The sequence below is a fragment of the Equus caballus genome, chromosome 23 (assembly GCF_041296265.1).
Source record: "Equus caballus isolate H_3958 breed thoroughbred chromosome 23, TB-T2T, whole genome shotgun sequence".
NCBI lineage: Eukaryota > Metazoa > Chordata > Mammalia > Perissodactyla > Equidae > Equus > Equus caballus.
Genome location: NC_091706.1, coordinates 21,154,710 through 21,174,999, shown reverse-complemented (window position 1 = coordinate 21,174,999; position 20,290 = coordinate 21,154,710). Strand labels below are relative to the sequence as shown.

At 41.3% G+C, this 20,290-nt stretch overlaps 1 protein-coding gene across 7 annotated transcripts in view; it reads right to left on the bottom strand.

Annotated features, from left to right (window-relative positions):
- LOC102147868 (FERM domain-containing protein 3) overlaps positions 1-20,290 on the bottom strand; it is a 277,621-nt gene that overhangs the window by 22,042 nt on the left and 235,289 nt on the right. For all 7 annotated transcript variants that reach the window (XR_011431335.1, XR_011431350.1, XR_011431347.1 and 4 more), the window contains one exon: positions 18,285-18,422. Coding sequence is in view for 4 of the 7 variants with exons in the window: in XM_070248382.1 (XP_070104483.1) it covers positions 18,285-18,303 (19 nt within the window). In the remaining 3 variants the exon portion in view is untranslated. The remainder of the gene's footprint in view (positions 1-18,284; positions 18,423-20,290) is intronic.

The following is a 20,290-nucleotide window of genomic DNA, read 5'->3' as shown; positions in this document are numbered from 1 at the left end:
GGACTATCAGCATCAAATGTGAATGTATGATGAGGATAATTTAACATGGAAAATAATTCTTACAGGTAATTTGAGAGAAAGCATGCAAATCACAGGAAAACATAGTGGCATCTTGCTAGCTACCTCAGCAGAGAAAAACTGATTAAAAACACACACGCACACACATATGTGCACACATACACACACCCAGATGTCAGAACTCTCCACTCAAGGCCCTACTTCTCCACCAGGAACTACCAAATTCCCTAACTGAGTTGGCTGCTCCTCTCCATACCCTGTGTTCCCTAGATTTAAGAAAAGAAACACTTTTCTGGAGCAGCAGGAGAAAATGGACCCCTTCTGTACAGCAAAGAAAAATATAGATGATCTCAAGTCATTCATCTTTCAGGATTATCTAGGAATTCAGTTTTGACTCAAAATATTTTCTCTTGGGGCTGGCCCAGTGGCGTAGTGGTTAAGTTCATGCACTTCACTTTGGTGACCCGGGGTTCACAGGTTTGGATCTTGGGTGCAGACCTAGCACTGCTTGTCAAGACACGCTGTGAGGGCATCCCACATAAAACAGAGCAAGACTGGCACAGATGTTAGCTCAGCAACAATCTTCCTCAAGCAAATAGAGGAAGATTGGCAATCTTCGTCACACACACGCACACAAAATTTCTCTTTACACATTCCACATACTTCTAATTTAAGTCATCACACTTAAAGGATTAAAACTAGTTGTTTTTAACTATAAAACCTCTGGGTTGCCCTTAATAGAAAGATTGAGACAGTTTTTATAGGAGCAACAGAGCAAAAAATGGAAATCACGTAAAAGAGAAAAAGACTTTTTCTTCTTTCTTTCCTTTTTCTTTCTATCTCTCATTAAAGTCCACAAGAGTAATAGTTTCTCAACTAATGAAGATGTTACATAGATGGATAGATAGACAGACAGATGCAGGAGCCATGCCTTTCCACTGTCCTTCACTTTTTCTCCTTCTAGTCCCTTCTGTCCTTCTGGTTGCCACCTCACCCTCAACTCTCTACTAGGGTTACACCACCACCTGCATTCTTCCACCCTCTTGCCCTCTTCACACAAATGCACGCCAGCATGATTGCGTATGTGTTGGATTCTTTCTTACAGTTTATTCTCACAAAAAGAGATCATACTATATGCGTTTCTCTTGCTTTACTCAGTTAACTCTACATTCTGCCCATCCCTCTAGGACGGTAGATGGAGATCTAACTCATGTCCACAATAACTGCATAATAGTTCATGTTATGGATACACCACATTCCCTTTTAATCACCCTTCAGATTGTTTCCACATTTTTGCAGTTCAAAAATTCTATTATATATAAATATAATATAAAATTATGTAATTCTCTTATATGTATTTAATGATACATGTACAAGGAGATATATATCATTAAACACTTAGATTTTTATTTATGTAACTCAGACTCCCAAAATTTTAATTCTTGGGTCAACAGGCTTGGGAAGATGTTTTAAAGAGAGCAGAAAAATAAAAGCCAACTGAAGGCAAATTGGGGAAAGGAGGATCACAGAAGATGGTCCCAAACGAGAGCTGTCATTTTCTCTTTGACCTGGTCAGCATATCTGCTTACCATGCCCCACGCTGGCTTCAGGAGGAATCTGAGCTAATCGGATCCAGATCAGGACTCACACTCTTCGTAGGGGATTAGGCAGTGAGTGAAGCTCAGAGGCAGCTCCCCAGGAAGCCATCTTTGACTACCCCTGACTGTAGGAAGTCCTTCCACCCAGTCATCCGTGTGCCAAGACCTGAGGCTCCAGAATGTTCTGATGCTTCTCCCACATGGAAAGCCCTTCCATCGTTTGAAGACAGCGCTTATGGTCCTCCTGAGTCTTCAATAAAACAAACGTCCCCAGGTCTTTTAACTGCTCTTTATATAGGACAGTTTCGAGTGTATTCACCCTGGGTATATTCTTGTCTACTCCGGGTTTCCTCCAGCACGGGGCCCCAGGGGCTGCCACATCCACTCAGGTGAGGACCACCACCAGCCTCATTTTGGACATAATTGTTGTTCCCCCTCAACAGCGTCATCTCAGTGTTGATTCACTCTGAGTTTACAGTAGACCAATACTCTGAATTCTTTTCATATGTGCTGTCACTAAGTCATACAGAAAAAGTCACTAAGTTCCTGACATCTCCTTCCATCTTCTGATACGTAGCCATGGAAGACATTAATATGTGGTGCTAGTGATGTGCTCCCCACTATACCGCTTATCAGAGAAGGGAGGAGAGCCAGCAGCAAGCAAAACAGGAGGAGGCACTTTTCAAGTCTGAAATTGTCTGTTTTCTTCTGCCATCATATATAATCCTACTGCGTCTCTCATATTGATCCAGCATCATTCCATGTCACCAATAAAAGAAAAAGAGTGTTCCTGTAAGTTAAAAAGACCACATGATTCCGACATAGTGAACCATGAGTATCACCAGGGACCCACACCGACAAGAAGCTTGACCCCATCCTCTGGGTCTGAAGAGTCCACTGTGGCAATGAGCTTCTCCTTGAAGAACTCACCTAAGGCTCTGCATGCACAATTTCATTATAAAGCAAGTAGTAAAGCTAAGGAATGCTTCATCACAGGGTCAGAATAGGCTGAAAAGATAAATAATTTCCCCCCAAAATGCTGATCTAGTTCTGAATGGCAAGATTTACGAGGATATGAACCTCTAAATCTTGTTCAGCATTTTATCCTCAGAGCTAATTATTGAGAAAAGATCGACTCTCTGCCTGTCTGTTTGAATGAATGAAGGAATAATGATCCCGACCTTTGAGGCAGTTGTGAAGGAGAACAGCCAGGCCCTACCATCATATTCCTCCCATCAAATACTGCTCTAGAAGGTCCACAGTCTGAATCATGACAGCAGTTTCTAGGATTTATATTCTGAAAACCTCTGGTCCTATAGAGAACAAATTAAGGGACTCTGGGATTGGTTAGAACAGCTACTTCTAGTGAAAAGATCAACTAATTCAATCAACAAATACTTATTGTGCACCTACTAGGTACCAGGCACAGGTTTAGACGTACAAATAATAGCAGCTGTAAAGACACAAAAATTCTGTCTTCATGGAGGACACAATCTCGTGGGTAGACAGGTATAAAATCAAAGTAAACAAGTGAACTGTGTAGGGCATTAGGATCTCCTAAAGGTGTGGAGAAGAATAAAGCAGAAAGGATTTGAGAGGGAAGAGAAGACCACCCAGCTCTGTTCCTTATCTCATCCCCACTACAACCAAGTCCATGAAGGTAAGCACAATTCTCTTTCCTACCTTCCAGAAAACCAAATCAGGTGAGAAAGACAATCATTTAAGCTTTTAAGTCATTAAACAAGAGGATGGGGAAAAGTCACTCCTAAATATACTGGTACTCGATTTGGGGTCAAAAGCCCTGCTTTGGAGCATTAGCATGTGTCCACACCAGCTGAAAAAGGAGCCTTCCCAGGTTCGACCAGGCAGCTGGCATTTACTCCCTGGGTCATGTCCAGGGTTGAAAACCCCCTTGTGGAGATGAGCTTGTTCCCTTCTCTAAGTAGTAAGTGTCTCTGCCATTCTAAATTCCATGCCTTCTTGTTCTTAAGCTACAGCGAAAGGGGAGGAAGTAAATGATGTCTCTTTTCTGGGCCAACCATTTGTGGCAGAATCAGAGTTGGAAATGTCTGATGAAGGAGCTATCTGTGGAGAAGGAAGCACCTGGCATGGAGGTTACACGTGGGCAATAAAACCCACAGCCAGCACTGGGGCCCTACCCCGACGGTGTCATCACAAAAAGCCACTGTGCGTCTCTATCAGACTGGGCACATGGTCATCCCATGGGGGAAGATGTTGTGGTCCATCTCTACTGTGGTACTAAGGCTTCAGCATCAGTGTCAGGGGTATGTAGGGTGGTGGGAACCCCAAATTCCCCACAGGATGAGTGTCCAAATTTTGAAGGGGTTTTCCAATAGTGATTGAGCCATATAACTTCTCTGTTTCCTCCTCTGGAAGAGGGCATAGCACCAGGGGCCCCATCTACCTCCTAGGGGTGTTTGGACAGATCCATTAGCCCCTTGGCACATGCACAGGGAACATTATCTAAATGTGAGCTTTTGTTTTTTGGGACAGACACTCCCATCAGAAGAAGCCGAAGAAAGGGGGAGTTGGCAATGGGAGGAGGAGATAGAGAAGACTGAACTCAACTCAAGGTGACAGCTGAAAAGCATTGACTCAGCCATGTAAGTGCTAGAAATGAGAACACCGCTGAGTAGCCGAGAAGGAAAAAATGCAAAGATCCACTTTCCAAATGCCAGGAGCATGTACTTGCACTGAGAAGAGCAGGGCTCCTCTCCCAGACCTGCTCCCTGCCAGTCGAATGGCTCCACAGGGCAGCTCAGTGGCCCCTTCTTGCATCAGCAGATCGTGGGGTATTATCACTTCGGTAGTTTGTTAACACTGAGAACATGGGGAGAGGAAAAGCCATTTATAAAGCAGAGACAGGCCTCCTCATCTCCACTTTGAGGCCTTGCCCAGAAATGGGAATGGGATATGAAATGATTAGTTGAGCAGGCTCCTGGGTGAAAATGAAAAAAAAAAGACTTTCTATTTTTAGATGTTTGAAAGGGGGGACTTGGGGTTCCACTACCCACTGTGTCCCTGACACTGATGCTGAAGCCTTAGTACCACAGTAGAGATGGACCACAACATCTTCCCCCATGGGATGACAATGCGCCCGGTCTGGTAAAGACGCACAGTGGCTGTTCATGACCACACAATTGGGGTGGGCCCCCAGTGCAGGCTGTGGGTTTTCCTGTCCACATGTTACCTCCATATCAGGTGCTTCCTGTTCCACAGATAGCTCCTTCATCATGTTTCCAACTCTGATTCTGAGCTGAATGGAAAACAGAAAAACAACTGTCCTGAAATCTTTGTAAAAACTAATAGAATCTTTTCTGGCAGAGAAATATCACTTAGAAGCTTGTCTTAGAATGCAGAAGTCTTCTCCAAACATCATAAAGAACTATAGGAAAACAAAAAACATAAGTTTAGGAATATATATATAAACTCATGACCTTTCTCACTTGCATTCTGGCTGACAGCTATGAAAAATTTCCCCAAACTCCTTTAAACAGCAGTTGAGGCCTAGAACCAGTAGCTCTGGTGGATGTTAGGTCCATTCCAGTATCTGGAATTTGTCTCTCTGATGCCTCCCCTGTCTGGGGCTCTATTGAAAAAAGAAATGTGACCAATTTGTCAGACTTTCAGACTGTGAAAAAATATTTCAAATCTTTTGGTGTTGCAGAAAGGACCACTAACCTCCTCCAAAATAAGAGGTCCCTGAGCAGGCATCAGGAGCTCCTGGTCCTTTCAGCACAACTAACACTTTTTATTCCCAGCCAAGTGAACAGCGCCTCTCCCATGTCTTTCCAAAGGAGGAGTGGGCTTTAGAGTGAGAACAGGAGCACACCCCCACTTCTTCGTTATGCACACATCATGCATAGTGACGCTGAGAATCCATCTGTCCGCAGTCGATGGTGAAACAGCTCAGGAGCACAAACTTTTCCTGCACATGTGCAAAATGACACTTGAGCACCAAAAGGGCAGAGCATCACTCATTCGTTCAACAAACTATAACTCTTGGGATATGTTTAAATGAGCCAGCCACAGAGAACTGCTCTCTTCTAGGTGGAAACAATTGTCATCATTCAACGACAACTGCCACCATCATCCTCATCAACAGCAGCGACTATCCTTCCATCACTCTTTGACTGGATGACAACCAGCAGCCTACGAGATGCTCCTGGCACTGTGTTGTCTCTGCTTCCAGAGCAGAGACGGGCTTTTATCGTATTCACTTCCTCCTCCTCCTGGGGTAATTCTCTCTTATGCTTTAATCACACAAACAGGCCCCCCCCCACACACATGCATGTCCTAAGCGAGGTCACACTCTAACAACTCTATTAGGGGACTCTGCAGTGCTGAGCAGCTGTCTCACAAATACTTGTGCTCAGAATTCTCTGACTCCTGTCCTTCAGGAGAAGCTCTGACAGTGACTTTGTGTCCAACACTTCTGATCTCAGGTTCACCATCTGGACAAATTTGTTATGACCAAACTTAAAACTCAGCCTCCATTTCCCGCTCTGTGAAATGGGGATAATAATGGAACTAACCACCTAGAGGAGACATCAGCAAACTTCCTCTGTACAGGGCCAGAGAGTGAATATTTTAGTCTTTGTGGCCTCAAGGTCTCTGTCTCAACTACTCTACTTCGCTGCTGTAATGTGAGGGAACCCAGACAAGATGGAAACACTGGTTGTGTTCCAATAAAACACTGACATTTCGGGGCCGGGCCCGTGGCCAAGTGGTTAAGTTCGCGTGCTCCGCTGCAGGTGGCCCAGTGTTTCGTTGGTTCCAATTCTGGGCGCGGACATGGCACTGCTCATCAAACCACGCTGAGGCGGCGTCCCACATGCCACAACTAGAAGGACCCACAACGAAGAATATACTACTACGTACTGGGGGGCTTTGGGGAGAAAAAGGAGAAGAATAAAATCTTAAAAAAAAAAAACACTGAAATTTCAATTTCATAAAATGTTTATGTCACAAAATATTGTCTTTTTCTTACAGAATCATTTAAAAATATGATATAATCAAAGGAAATGGTATCATTATATTGAAAAGATATCTGTATCCCTATGTTAATAGCAACATTATTCAGAAGCCAAGGTATGGAAACAACCTAAGTGTTCATTGACAGATGAATGGGTAAAGAAAATGTGGCATGTGTGTGTGTGTGTGTGTCTATATATATATATATATATATATATAAAACATGGAATATTATTCAGCCACACACAAAAAAGAAATCTTGCCATTTAGAAAAACATAGATGGCAGTATGCTAAGCAAAATAAGACAGAGAGAGAAAAACAAATACTGCGTGGTATCACTTATGACTAGAACCTAAAAAAAATGTCAAACTCACAGAAACAGAGTAGAAAAGTGGTTGCCAGAGGCTTGGAGGTGGGAGAAATAGGGAGAGGTTGGTAAAATGTGACAAACTTTCCATTTTAAGGCAAATAATGCATAAGATGGTGACTATAGTTGATGTCACTGTATTGTACAATTGAAATTTGCTAAGAGACTAGAAAAATGTTCTCACCAAAAAACAAGGTAAATGTGAGGTGATGGATGTGTTGATTAAGTCAATGGGGAATCCTTTCACAATGTATGCATATATTGAATCATCACGTTGTACACTTTACATGTCTTACAAATTTATTTGTCAGTTATACCTCAATAAAGCTGGGGAAATAAATGAAACGTATTCATGGCCTGCAGGTCCTGGAAAAACAGTTGGGGGTCCAGGTTTGGCCCAAGAGCCGTAGTTTACTGACTCCTGACACAGAGACCATGATGAGGAGGAAACGAGTCACTGATGTAAAGCACTCAGCAGACTGCCTGAGACCTAAGAATTCAACCCACAGGAGCTATCATTCTAGAGGTCGAAGAAGAAACCAATGTGGTTGAGGTAGAGCACTTCAACTTGACCCAGCCCTACATCTTGATTCAAAGAGTGAGAGGGGGACTGTCATTTTTCAGGAAGGAGCAGGGAGGAAATAGGCAAGCAACAGGTGCACAATGAAGAGATATCTGGTAGTCCTGCTTCAAAAGAGGAGCTTCGCTTCCTGAGCCCAGGGTGCAGTGACCTGAGAATTTCAGCCAAAAAAAAGTTAACAAAAGTGCATGAAACTGAAGGCAAGAGACCCAGGTGCCTGCTTGCTGCAGATGTTGTGTACCTAACTGCCCCCTTGGGAGTCATGTTAGTAGGTATAAATCAACTAGTAATAATAATAATTACAACAGCCAAATTCAATTACTTCTGTAACTGGGTACTGAGATTTTATACTATAAAATTGCATCCCAAAATGAGTCATTACAGAGGATTTCCAATCAAAGGGAAACAGACAGGAATAAGCTTTCCTACCCATGTTTGAATCCCTTCCAGAACTCACATACCAGGAATAGAATCTCTCGGCCCATTGTGGTTCTCATTCAGACATTTATACTACCAACACACATGTAGTTTTGCATCATGTGGTCCATTATGAAACAAGGTGGGCGCTCCTGAAGGAGGAAGGAAGCCCCGGGAAGTACCTCCTCAGTGATATAAAGGCTTCTGCTCCTTTGCCTTCTGCTTTCTCCACTACTCCTGCCACATCCCCTCCTTCCCACAAGGAGGAGTGTCAGCTCCTCCCTGAAGCTCAAGTACCCACCATTGTATCCAACCAAAATGACGTCAGTGTTGCTGCCAACCATACTATAAGGATAAGGTTAAAATTATAAATCTGTGGCTTATCAAATGCATATGTCATTTAGAATTACATACTATAAAATTAAAGGTTTTTTCTTACCATTATTTCTTTCCACAGCCAAACTAAACCACAGCAGGTGGGGACTTAGAGTTATTTGATTTATGAAATGGGTTTTGTTCAGTTATGTGTCTTGATTTGTTTTTCAAGAACATGGCAGTTTCTCCCTAAAAGGAGTGTTTCAATCCTAGTCAACAAGCATTTATTATGAACTGATTACACACATAGCCTAGTCTTAAGCCATGGACCAGGTGAAGAAATCTTCCAAATTAAATACTGGGGATGTGCTTAGACAAGTATATGAATGAGGACAATGGGGTAGGCAGCCCCAATAGGTCAGAGATGGGATTACTGCCACCATGGGTGTGTGGAGAAGTAAAAAGTGTGAAGCTCTGCTGTCGGAAGCAGGTGCTCAAATTCGGCAAAAAGAACACACACACAAAGGAGGGAAAACGAGCCATGAAGCAAAAGCATGAAGGTCACAGAGGAGCAAACATAAATACTAAAGAGTGGGCAATCTAAGTGGGGGCCACTCATGCAGTGGGCAGGGTGGTGTTCCCCAGAAATTCCTGCCCGCCCGGAACATCAGATTGTGACCCTATGTAGAAATAGGATCTTTGTAGATGTAACTAATTAAGTTGGGATGTGGTCGTACTGGGTTAGGGTGGTCGCTGAATCCAGTGACTGATGTCTTTATAAGAGAAAGGAGAGGGAGATTTGGATACAGAGACACACAGGGAGAAGGCGATGTGAAGATGGAGGCAGACACTGAAGTGACGCAAAGACAAGCCAAGGAAGGAATGCCGAGGGTGGCCGGACACCACCAAGGGCTAGCAGAGGTGAGGAAGGAGTCTTCCCTAGAGCCTTCAGAGGGAGCAAGGCCCTGCTGACACCTTGACCTCAGGCTTCTAGCCTCCAGAACTGTGAGAAAATAAATTTCCATTGTTTTAAGCCACCCAGTGTGGGTAGTTGGTTATGGCAGCCTCAGGAAACTAATATACTCAGCAAGGGGAGTAATTGGAAGAACAGAGCTGGGAGGCAGGCACTAAACTGGCCTGATGAATGGGACCTGTGGCTTCTCTCCTTCTGTTCCTTACACCAGAGCAAAATCTACACTCCTAGTACTTTCTTTGTGCTACAGAAGAAGATATGTTCCCCACTGACAAACTCATTCGGCAGCAAGGGGACTGTTCATTAGATTAGCCCCAAGGGGTGCCAGAAAGCTACGGAATGACACATAAACATGGAGTTTCACAAATATCACCATCGGAGACAGAAATTACGTGCCATCTTAGGCTTCCAGGAAGAGCCATCATAACCTCAGGGAGGGAGCACTACAGACATCATCCAGCAACTTGACTCAACGTTGCTCTTATCGCTGAGTCAGCCATGTATTATGCAGAGGCTGGGTTTTCTCCCATCCTGATTTGCATGCAGAAGCCACATACAAGCACCCCTGTCCCTTCAGGGTGCTTGACGAGTACAGTGGCTGGTAAAGAGAGTAGGAAGAAGATCTTAACTACCCTGCTGGGCTAATCAGGCAGCAGCCAGGATGAAGTAGAGAGCCTCTGTGGAAGACTTGTAAGCGGGCTTCCTTTCATCCAGGGCTCTGTCTCTACAGTACATGCTCAATGCATAATGCACTTTGATTCCTTCCTTCCTTCTTGCTTAAAGCTTTCTCTCCTTTTATTTACTCTTTTTTATTACCAAGTGATATAAAAAATAGTCTCATTGTAAAAGATCTGAGTAAAATATAAGTAGATATAGTTAAATGGGATATCTTCACCTCCTTCCACCCCACTCTCTTCCACAGAGGTAACCACATTAGTACACATCTTTGCAGTCCTTCTTCGGTGCACTTAGATAGTCATATTAAATAATCTGTTTATTTTCATATAAATGGATCCTTCTATACGTGATATTTCTACTTGCTTTTTTAACTCTACAATACATCCAATAAATCTTTCAGTGTCAATAATATGCCTGCCTCATTCCTTTTAACGACTGCATGTATTCCACATAATTTATTTATCCTTACCAAAATTGCTGGGCTTTTTATTGCTTCCAGTTCTCAATGTTATAAGTAACGCTGCAATGGACATTCTTGCATAACACGCACCTATGCTGGAATAAATTTACTTTAGACAGATTCACAGAAATGATCTTGCTGGATCAAGAGACATGGCCATTTTCATCTCGAAAGATAAAGCCAAACTACCCTCTCAAATGGCTGTGCCAGTTTATACACTCCCCCCAGAAGTGTCACCCTCATCCTCATCAACTGGACATTATCAACACTTACAATTTTCTTAGTATAATAAACAAAAATATCTGTTTTAATTTGCATTTTCTTTGTTACTGATGATTTTGAGCATCTGTTTATAAGTTTATCAACCACTTATTTTTATTCCTTCAACTTGTCTTTTCATTGAGTTGTTGATCTTTGGGTTTGCAGCATCCACTTTCCATACTCTGCATCTTACTACTTGTTATCTTTTGGCGTATGTTCTTCCCACTATTTTGCATGTATTTTAATTTGTTTATAATTCATGTTGTAGTCATTCATTCAACCAATATTTACTGAGAATCTACTCCGTGCAGTGAACAAACCGAATATTCTGGTAAAACATACTCTTAAATTTTTACCTAAAATTTCTATAGATTGTTAAATATATTGGGCTTTTGAATTTATCTGGAATTTAGAAGTACTGCCATACAAGAAATATGTCTTTAGCTTTTTTTTCCAAGTGGAAAAGTGATCCAAAATTTATCCCCTGAATCATCTATCTTTCCATCTCTGATATACCATCTTCATCATAACCCATATTCCCATACATAATGGGTCACCTTCAGCATTGGCTTTCCTGTTCCATTGATTTTTCTTCTCTTCCTGGGTCCATATTAATCACCAAGTGTGTCCATCACGAGGCCTTGATTTGCTATCTAATAGAACAAGGACCTGTTGTTGCTTTTTACATATTTACTGACTAGTCTTGTGGACTTTCTTCTGCAGATGAGCCTTAGAATCAGTTTATTAAATGCCATAAAGAGCCTCATTGAAATTTTGATTTGAATGTATGTATTAATTTGTGAAAAATTGACTTTATTAACAATGTTAACCAGGAACATGAGAAGTCTCCCTTTATTGAGCTCTTTTTTATCTACTGTACAGTACCTCCATGGTACAATTTCATAGTTTTATTTATATAGATCTTACACATTTCATGTATGTTTATTTATAATAAATTTATGTTATTGATATTGTAAATGATAGCACTTTTCTCCATTAAATTTGAGAAATAGCTACTGCTTATGTATAAAAAACTATTGTTTTAGGATATTAATCTTGTATCCAAGGACAAAAGCTATTATTAGTTGTGGGGAGGGGTGGGGAGTGGGGTAGGTGGAGAGCTTGGAGAGATCCAGACAGGACAACACCAGGTTTAAGACAGGATGTGGAGCTCTGAGAAGGAATCCCGCACCCCTCAGCACCCTGGGCTTGGCTGAATGGAGTGAGGTGTAAGGGCAAGACAAGGAAATTCCAGAGCAGTTTAGAAGAAGTGTTCTTTCTGGAACTGAGAACACTGAAGAAATGGCGGCACAATGCGTTTAAGCAGAGATGAAGCCTTAGAGAGTACACGCAAGTTTCCCTGAGGCTGAAGCGTGGCATGGAAGAGGCTGAGCAGTTTCTGTCTGTCTCAGTGGTAAATACAGAAGTGCTGAGAGCCCATGAGTGAAAGAGACCTGGAGTGGGGACCACAGAGGGCAGAGTCTACAGACATGCAGGACAGACCATGGTGGGAACCACAGGTTGTGACAGTATGTGCCAGTGCACACTCAATGTCCAGGTGAGACCAGTTACACCCAGTCAGGGTGCGGTGGAGAAAGAGGCCAGCAACCAATGGCCAAACCACATAAGACATGCCAGGGCAAGACTGTGCACAAGAGAGATGCCCCGCTCACTGCTACAATGGTATGTAAGCTTCCCCTGCCTTAGGATGCCATTCTGGGGATGCAGAAGCTCTTAATGTGGGAAAAATACTCCAATACAGGTTATGCACTTTGAAGTGACTATGTTTAAATTATGATTTTGCTGAAAGGGATCAAATTCTAAACTGGCAGATCCTGAGTTACCCTGAAGTGGCAAGACTCAACTTTTTGCCCTCAGAGGAAATAGAAGCTCATAGCAAGTTCAATTCAGTCATGGGGAAACAATATCACATTCCTGCACGTCTGAGTCACAGTGTGTAAGTTTTAAAAATTTTCATGCGAATATGATTTGTGTGGTTATGTGGATCCTGTCAGACATGTAATCTTTGTCCTCTTGATGTGTGCCACCACACGTACACACACTGGGCTATCTTGCACAGTTTTGGGAACAAGGCTAAAAGCTATAGATTTTAAGTGAGAAGAATCACTGTATCTTACAGAGTAACATTCCTACACAGAAAGCAAGAACTCTGAAAACTAAACTTCCAAATATGCCACTTAATTTAATGCTGTTTGCATGCAACCTATTATCTGAGTATTCTTGAAAGAAAAAGAAAAAAGCAAAGATCAACAGCTCAGTCCACTTTTGTACCTATGGACATGCAATGATGGAATAGGGAAATGTGAAAGACATTCCCTCAAAGCTGCCCAGGCAAATTATGCTACATATCTGCATTTTTACCTAGTAGACAACAAATGATTAAAAGTTTGATTTTAAGGTTCCAGTTCCAGGTAGGATGGACTCATTGTACCCCATCCTGTCTCTCTCACTGAATGCAGGTACCAAATCTGGACAGAATATGTGTGGCAGCTATTTAGAACTCTGGAAAGTAAACAGTAGCAGGCAGATTGAAAAAGAAGACAAGAATTCAGAGGACCACTGAACCAGTGTTGAGTTCATCATGCTTTTCCCTCTGGTATCTCTGGACAAAACTTGGAGCCACCTGAAAGGGCATCAATCTGGACAGCAAAAACTCCTGGAGACTCTCCTAGTTAAGGCTTGAGGAGCAGAAAAGGGAGTTCTGGCAGTAACATCAGCAACATCCAGGGGGCCAGAGATTTCTTTTCTGGAAGGTTTGTAACCTAATTTCTTTAATAGGTAAAAACTGCTCATTATGTACATCATATTGGGTGAGTTTTGGTAACTCGTGGTTTTTGAGGAATTGGTCCATTTCATCTAAGCTGGCAAACTGATGTACCTAGAGTTGTTCTGTGGGGTCTGTAGTGATATCCCCCTCTTCTGTTCCTCATATTGGTAATCTGTGTCTTCTATTGTTTTTTTTCATCAGTCTTGCTAGAGGTTCATCAATTTTTTTTTTAATCTTTTCAAAGATCTACTTTTATTTTCATGAGTTTCTGTATCATTTATTGATAAAAGTAGCAACTTTGATGAATCTCAGAGCTATCAATGCTGAGTTCCAGAAGCCAGTCTCAAAAGATGACATGCTATTTGATTCCATTTATATGACATTCTAAAAACACAAAACTATATTGTTTATGGAAACAGATCAGTGGTCACTACTGGTTAGGGGAAGAAGCTGTGACTACAAAAGGGCAGCATGAGGGAGATTTTTGGGGTGATGGATCTGGTCTGTATACTGACTGTGGTGGTAGTTATACAAATCTGTCTATGTGTTAAAATTCATAGAACTATACACCAAAATAAAGTCAATTTTACCATATGTCCATGAAAAAATTAAATTTAAAGTGACTCGTAAGTTTAGAGAAGCAATAAAACTTTGATTTAAGAAGTTTCCTAACTTGAAAATGTATATCCAATTACATAACTGTCCTGTTAATTAGTTTCTCAATGAAATATTTCTCTTCTTTTATAAATTTTAGATCAACATAAAATATGTTTGATTATACTTCTTTTCAACAAGGTTTTGGGGAAACAAGCACTCTCATGTAACATTAGTGGGGTAAATTACTATAAGCTCTTTGGATGGATATTTATCACTAAGGAAATGTAACGTGTATACCTTTTGATCCAACAATTCCACACCTAGGAATTTCTAGTACAGATGTACTTGCACAACATGCAATAATGTACATATAAGCATGCTTAATGCAGCATAATTTATAATAGCAAAACACTAGAAACAAAATCGATGTCCATTAATAAGTAAATTATATACATGCATACAATTAACTATCAGGAAATCATTTTAAAAATGAGACCGATCATCAATCATTGATATTGAAAAATCTCTAAAATTGTTAAGAAAAAATAACCAGGTGAAGAATAATATATAGAGATTGATCTCATGTTTTTTATAAAAGGGCTTATTTATGGTGAGGCAGCTTGGATATATATAAAAATTCCCAGAAGTATATATAAAATATTGCTGACAATAGTTATTTTTTTCACGTGGGCTTGGAGATACAAGATAGAGGAGAAAGCAAATAGTTTTAGTTTTCATTCATAACTTTTCTAAACTTCCGGGAACTCTGCAAACATGATATTACACTTATGCATTGCTTAATGACTGCCGGGAGCCGTGGCTACATCATTTGGAGCCGTGGCTACATCATTTGATTGGCTGCTTGACAGGGTCCAGCCGATTAACGCTGAGGGGTGCAGGGTCGCCCCTTGGTGAAGAATAACCGGCTGGCCCCTCACATAGTTCTGAAACCTGTGCTGCTTCTAATTGCCCTTCATTCCTTTTCCTTTCTTAACCTCCAGTTTTCACTCCTTTGGGTGGCTGCTTGGGAGGCACTACCTCCCGGGAGAAATAAATATAGTAAGAGACTGTGACCACCTGCATAAGCCTTCAGAATATCGCAAGGGGCAAGCTCCCCCTGATGCACACAGATAGTGGGAGAACTTTTCTCCCTAATGAGGGGTTCGTACTGAAGAGAGTATTTGGATCAAAGCAGCTGCCTCCTTCTGGTTGATGTTCTGCTCTTCCTCCAGTTTTCCTGATAAGTATAGATATACTTCTTCCTCTCTAGCTAAGTAGAATTTTCCTCCATGTGTTAGTTATTGAAAAATATATTATTCCCCTGCATGTGCTTGGCAAAATATTATAGAAGTCTTTTCTTAATTGCTGAAGTCGCTTTTGTGCAGGAAAAGATAGTTAACCTTTGCCTCCCTAAAAGTTAACTCTGTTCCCTGTAAGTATATACTTAATCAATGAATACTTTGTGGTTTACTCTGCAAGAACATCTGTACTGCTATATTTATCCCCTGCTAAAAAAGATATAAAAACACTGTGTAAACCGGTAAAGACAGACTTGCTTTGTACTTCCTTTTCTCTCTGAGAATATTTGTAGAGCTATTTCTGTACTAATCCTGAAAAATATAAAAGCGACATTTGTGCAGAGTAAAGACAGACTTGATTGCACTGACTCAAGTCTCACGTCTCCTTCTTGTACATAGCGCCCCCTCCTTCACTGCACCGACTCCGTCTCTCCCTCAGGAGCCTGGACTCTGCTGGAGCTGGACTCTGGCAAATGACGGGGACACATTCTGAGAAATGTGTCGTTAGGTGATTTCGTCCTTGTGCGAACATTATAGAGTGTACTTACACAAACCCAGATGGTATAGCCTACCACACAGCTAGGCTATATGGTACTAATCTCATGGGACCACCGTTTTATATGCGGTCCATCGTTTACCGAAACATTGTTATGTGGCACATGACTGTACTAAAAAACTATTTAAAAAATACTAGTAAGACATAATAGTGCCTTTGTATAGAGTTTGTTAATCAGGACAGCTAACCTTCAGCCAACCCTGGGAAACACCATTCCTGGAACACCCATAATCAGAGAGATCTTAATAAACTCAGGGCAAAGTACCTGAAAGTTGGTCCTCACCAGTGAGTGAGATGTGAATACAAGAAAATGTTCCTCCAAAGGATGACACCTCCCTGCCTACTCAAAGGCAGTCAGAGTTTACAAGCCATCCCCGTACCAAGGAGGAAGCTGTCTGGGTTCTGCAAGCAGATCCTTTCTGTAAATTCACGGATGAGTCCCAGGAACTGGATCGAGTTTCTCTGTGTTAACTATATATAAGCCCTAGTTTAAAATTTTTTGTCATTTACGTTAAAGTTAACATTTCCAGGACATGCATACAAGAGCACAGAGAGTCTTGATACTAAAAGACATCATCACCAAGAACAATGAAACTAGGTCTGTGATCTTAAGAAAATTACATAATTTTTGTTCATGGATGTTCATGTCCTTAGCAACAGGGGTCTAGGTGACGGGTAAGAGCCTTGCCAGTTCACACAATTGGTGAGTCACCGTGTCTGGTTTAGAGATTGATTCTCTTTTCCCAATTTAGATTCTATTTCTCATTAGGTTGAAATTGGCCTGGAGTCATATGTCAATCTTTAAACCACTTTTACAAAACATTGTAAGTTTTGTGTTGGTTCTTCAGATTTACTAATTGTAGCGGCAAAGCTCTTAAGCAACAAATTCTTCACAAATTTAAAATTTTTTCATCTATTAATTGTTGAAATACATCTTACTTTAGAGATAAATCTATATTTCAAAAATATGTGTGGCCTAAAAAAAATAGTTCATGATATTTAAGAACCAAAGGCAAAGAACCACTTATTATAAATAAGTTTACCAGAAAATTGTCCAAATATTTAAAATATATAAACACAAATATCAAACGTTGGGAGTTAAGGGGTAAAAGCGGGGCACAGTTTTTTTCTCAGGCATGTGCGTTCGTTCTCATTATCCTGCACATCGTTGTACACAGAGCCTCCTGATACCTCTGTCCTGTTACTTCTTCTCGGATGCTTGTCCCAACTCTATTCCAGTCTCTCCCCAACAGCCCGACTTTGCTGGACCTCCCACACGCAATGCTGCCCCTGTTTTCACTCTCACATCTTTCCTGACCTCTCCCTGCAGCACCCATCGCCCACAGCAGCCATGGGTACACTACCCGAGAATAAGCCGCTGGGTTTACTGCACTGGCCAGACAGAGTCTGCTCTTGAGGGGTGGGTGAGGGAAGGGGGAGGAATAGGGAGGACAGAGGAGGAGGGAGGAGGGAAAGAGGAGAATGGAGGGAAGAAGGGAAAAGAAGATAGTTAAAGGATAGACATGTTGGTCGCTAGTTTGCCATACATGTTCAGTCTCTTCCCTCTCCCACTTAAAAACTCTGCCTGGAAATAATTTTCTCATATTTGGAAAAGAAAAGCTCCCTTGAACGAAGGCAAGTGACCTAATAAGTGCTAATCTGATCTCTGATGAGAAATTCATTTGTCACCTACATTTCAGAGCCCTGGGAAAGCTGGCATGAAGGATAGATGGATTTCAGGGTAGGCCATGAATTTCTGAGGTGCATTTCAGGAGCTCGCCTCCAAACAGATATAAAAGCAAGCTGACAACAGCCTGGTACAGTGACAAAACATCATGCCACCCAGGACCACCAGTCAACACCCTCCTCCCAATGCCCCAAGGGGATGACCAGATATTTTAGGGAGATGTTTCCCAGACTGACTTCTCCAAGAGCTCATCAGGAAAAAAGAAAAAATAAATAAAACAGTTCAGAACACCAGAGCTTGCAAACAAATACCCAGAAAACATATTCATTTTAGAGAGCTTGATGGGTGGAAAAGAATCATGCAATCTTCAGTAAAGTGACCAGCAAGATTTCAATTTTGAAACCTATCTGCTTCACTCATCCCCCCAAGACTGAACCTCCCATCCTGAGCCATTTACTATAACAACCTCACCATCAAAAGAAACCAGGCACCTGGTGATTATGTTACTAGACACTTAACCATCTAACTCCAATGCTGCTCTTTGAACCTGAAATATGAGGGTAAGATAATGGGGAGGGGAAGACACAGGAGGCTATAGGCACAGTGACTGCAAGGAGGACTCAGGCCAGCAAATAAGAGAGAAGTTACACAGCTCTCAGGGGAGAGACAACCCTCACCCACCCACAGAGCTTCACCTCCATCCATTTCTTCCATGGCAGGGGAAACTGAAGAAACAGTGTCTATATTTGGACATTTCGTAGCAAAAGGAAACCCGCAGATCAACACTTGTATTTCATTTGCTTGAAGATGGACTTCTTAGGGTCAAGCCAGTGCTAGGGAGAAAAAAAAGAAAAGATTCTGGGTCAAATGGCTAGACCATATAATGCATACCTAATAACTAAAAGGAATTTAATAAAGATTTTTTTTTTCCAAAGCACAGCCTTGATTACCATAGATATTCCTCAGGGTTCCACCCTCTGAAGGTCAACATGAACAATTTGGCAATAATAACACCACAGGCAAGGGTGTAAATTACAGCAAACTAACACTGTCTGAGGAGTATTTGAGTCATACAGTTGTTGGGAGAGAAGGATGAGGGGGGGTTGACACAATGAAATGGGAAGGCTTCAGTTGACTCCTAGGTGATTCTTTTTATTTCTAATTTATATAAATTTCGGGTGTACACAATTATATTTTGATTTCTGTGTAGACTACATCATGTTAACCATGCGAAGACTACCATCCATCACCATACACATGTCCCAGTCACCCCTTTCACCCCCCCGCCTCCCTACTTCACTTCTGGTAACCACCAATCTAATCTCTCTATTTATGTGTTTGTTGTTGTTATTGTTGTTTTTAGCTTCTATTTATGAGTGAAATCATACAGTATTTGACTTTCTCCCTCTGAAATGTCACTTAACATGATATCCTCAGTGTCCACAATGTTGTCACAAATGACAAGATTTCATCTTTTTGTTGCTAAGTAGTATTCAGTTGTGTAAATATACCACATCTTCTTTATCCATCCTGATGGGCATTCAGTTTGTTTCCAAGTCTTGGCTATTGTGAATAATGCTGCAGTGAACAAAGGGGTTCATGTATCTTTACACATTTGTGTTTTCATGTTCTTTGGAGAAATCCCCACTAGTAGAATAGCTGGATCATGTGGTAGTTCTATTTTTAATCTTTTGAGGAATCTCCATACTGTTTTCCATAGTGGGTGTCCTGGTTTGCACTCCCACCAGCTATGTATGACTGTTCCCTTTCTCTTTATCATCTCCAACACTTGTTATTTCTTGTCATGTTAATTATAGCCATTCTAACAGGCATAAGGTAATATCTCATTGTAGTTTTGATTTGCATTTCCCTAATAATTAGTGATGTTGAACATGTTTTAATGTGGCTGTTGGCCATTTGTATATCTTGTTTGAAAAATGTTCAGATTTTTATGGGTCTGCCTGGTGGCACAGTGGTCAAGTTCGCATGTTTTACTTTGTCTGTCTGGGGTTCACTGGTTTGGATCCCAGGTGTGGACCTACACACCACTAGGCAAGCCATGCTGTGGCAGGAATCCCACATATAAAGTAGAGGAACATGGGCACGGATGTTAGCTCAGGGCCAATCTTCCTCAGCAAAAATGAGGAGGATTGATGGCAGATGTTAGCTAAGGGCTAATCTTCCTCAAAAAAAAAAGTTTAGATATTTTTACTCATTTTTAAATTAGGTTATTTGTTTTTTTTGTTGTTGAGACGCCTCAGTTCTTTACATCTTTTGGATACTAACCCATTGCTAGGTGTATGGTTGGCAAATATCTTCTCCCAATTGCTAGGTTGTTTTTTCATTTTATTGATGGTTTCCTTTGCTGTGCAGAAGCTTTTTAGTTTCATGTAGTCCCATTTGTTTATTTTTTCCATTGTTTCCCATGCCTGGTCAGACATGGTATTTGAAAATATGCTGCTAAGACTGATGTTGAAGAGCATACTGCCTATGTTTTCCTCTAGAAGTTTCATGGTTTCAGGTCTTACATTCAAGTCTTTAACCCATTTTGAGTTAATTTTTGTGTATCATGTAAGACATTAGTCTACTATTATTCTTTTGCATGTGGCTTATCAGTTTTCCCAACATCATTTATTGAAGAGATTTTCCTTTCTCCTATGTATGTTCTTGGCTCCCTTGTCAAAAATTAGCTTTCCATATA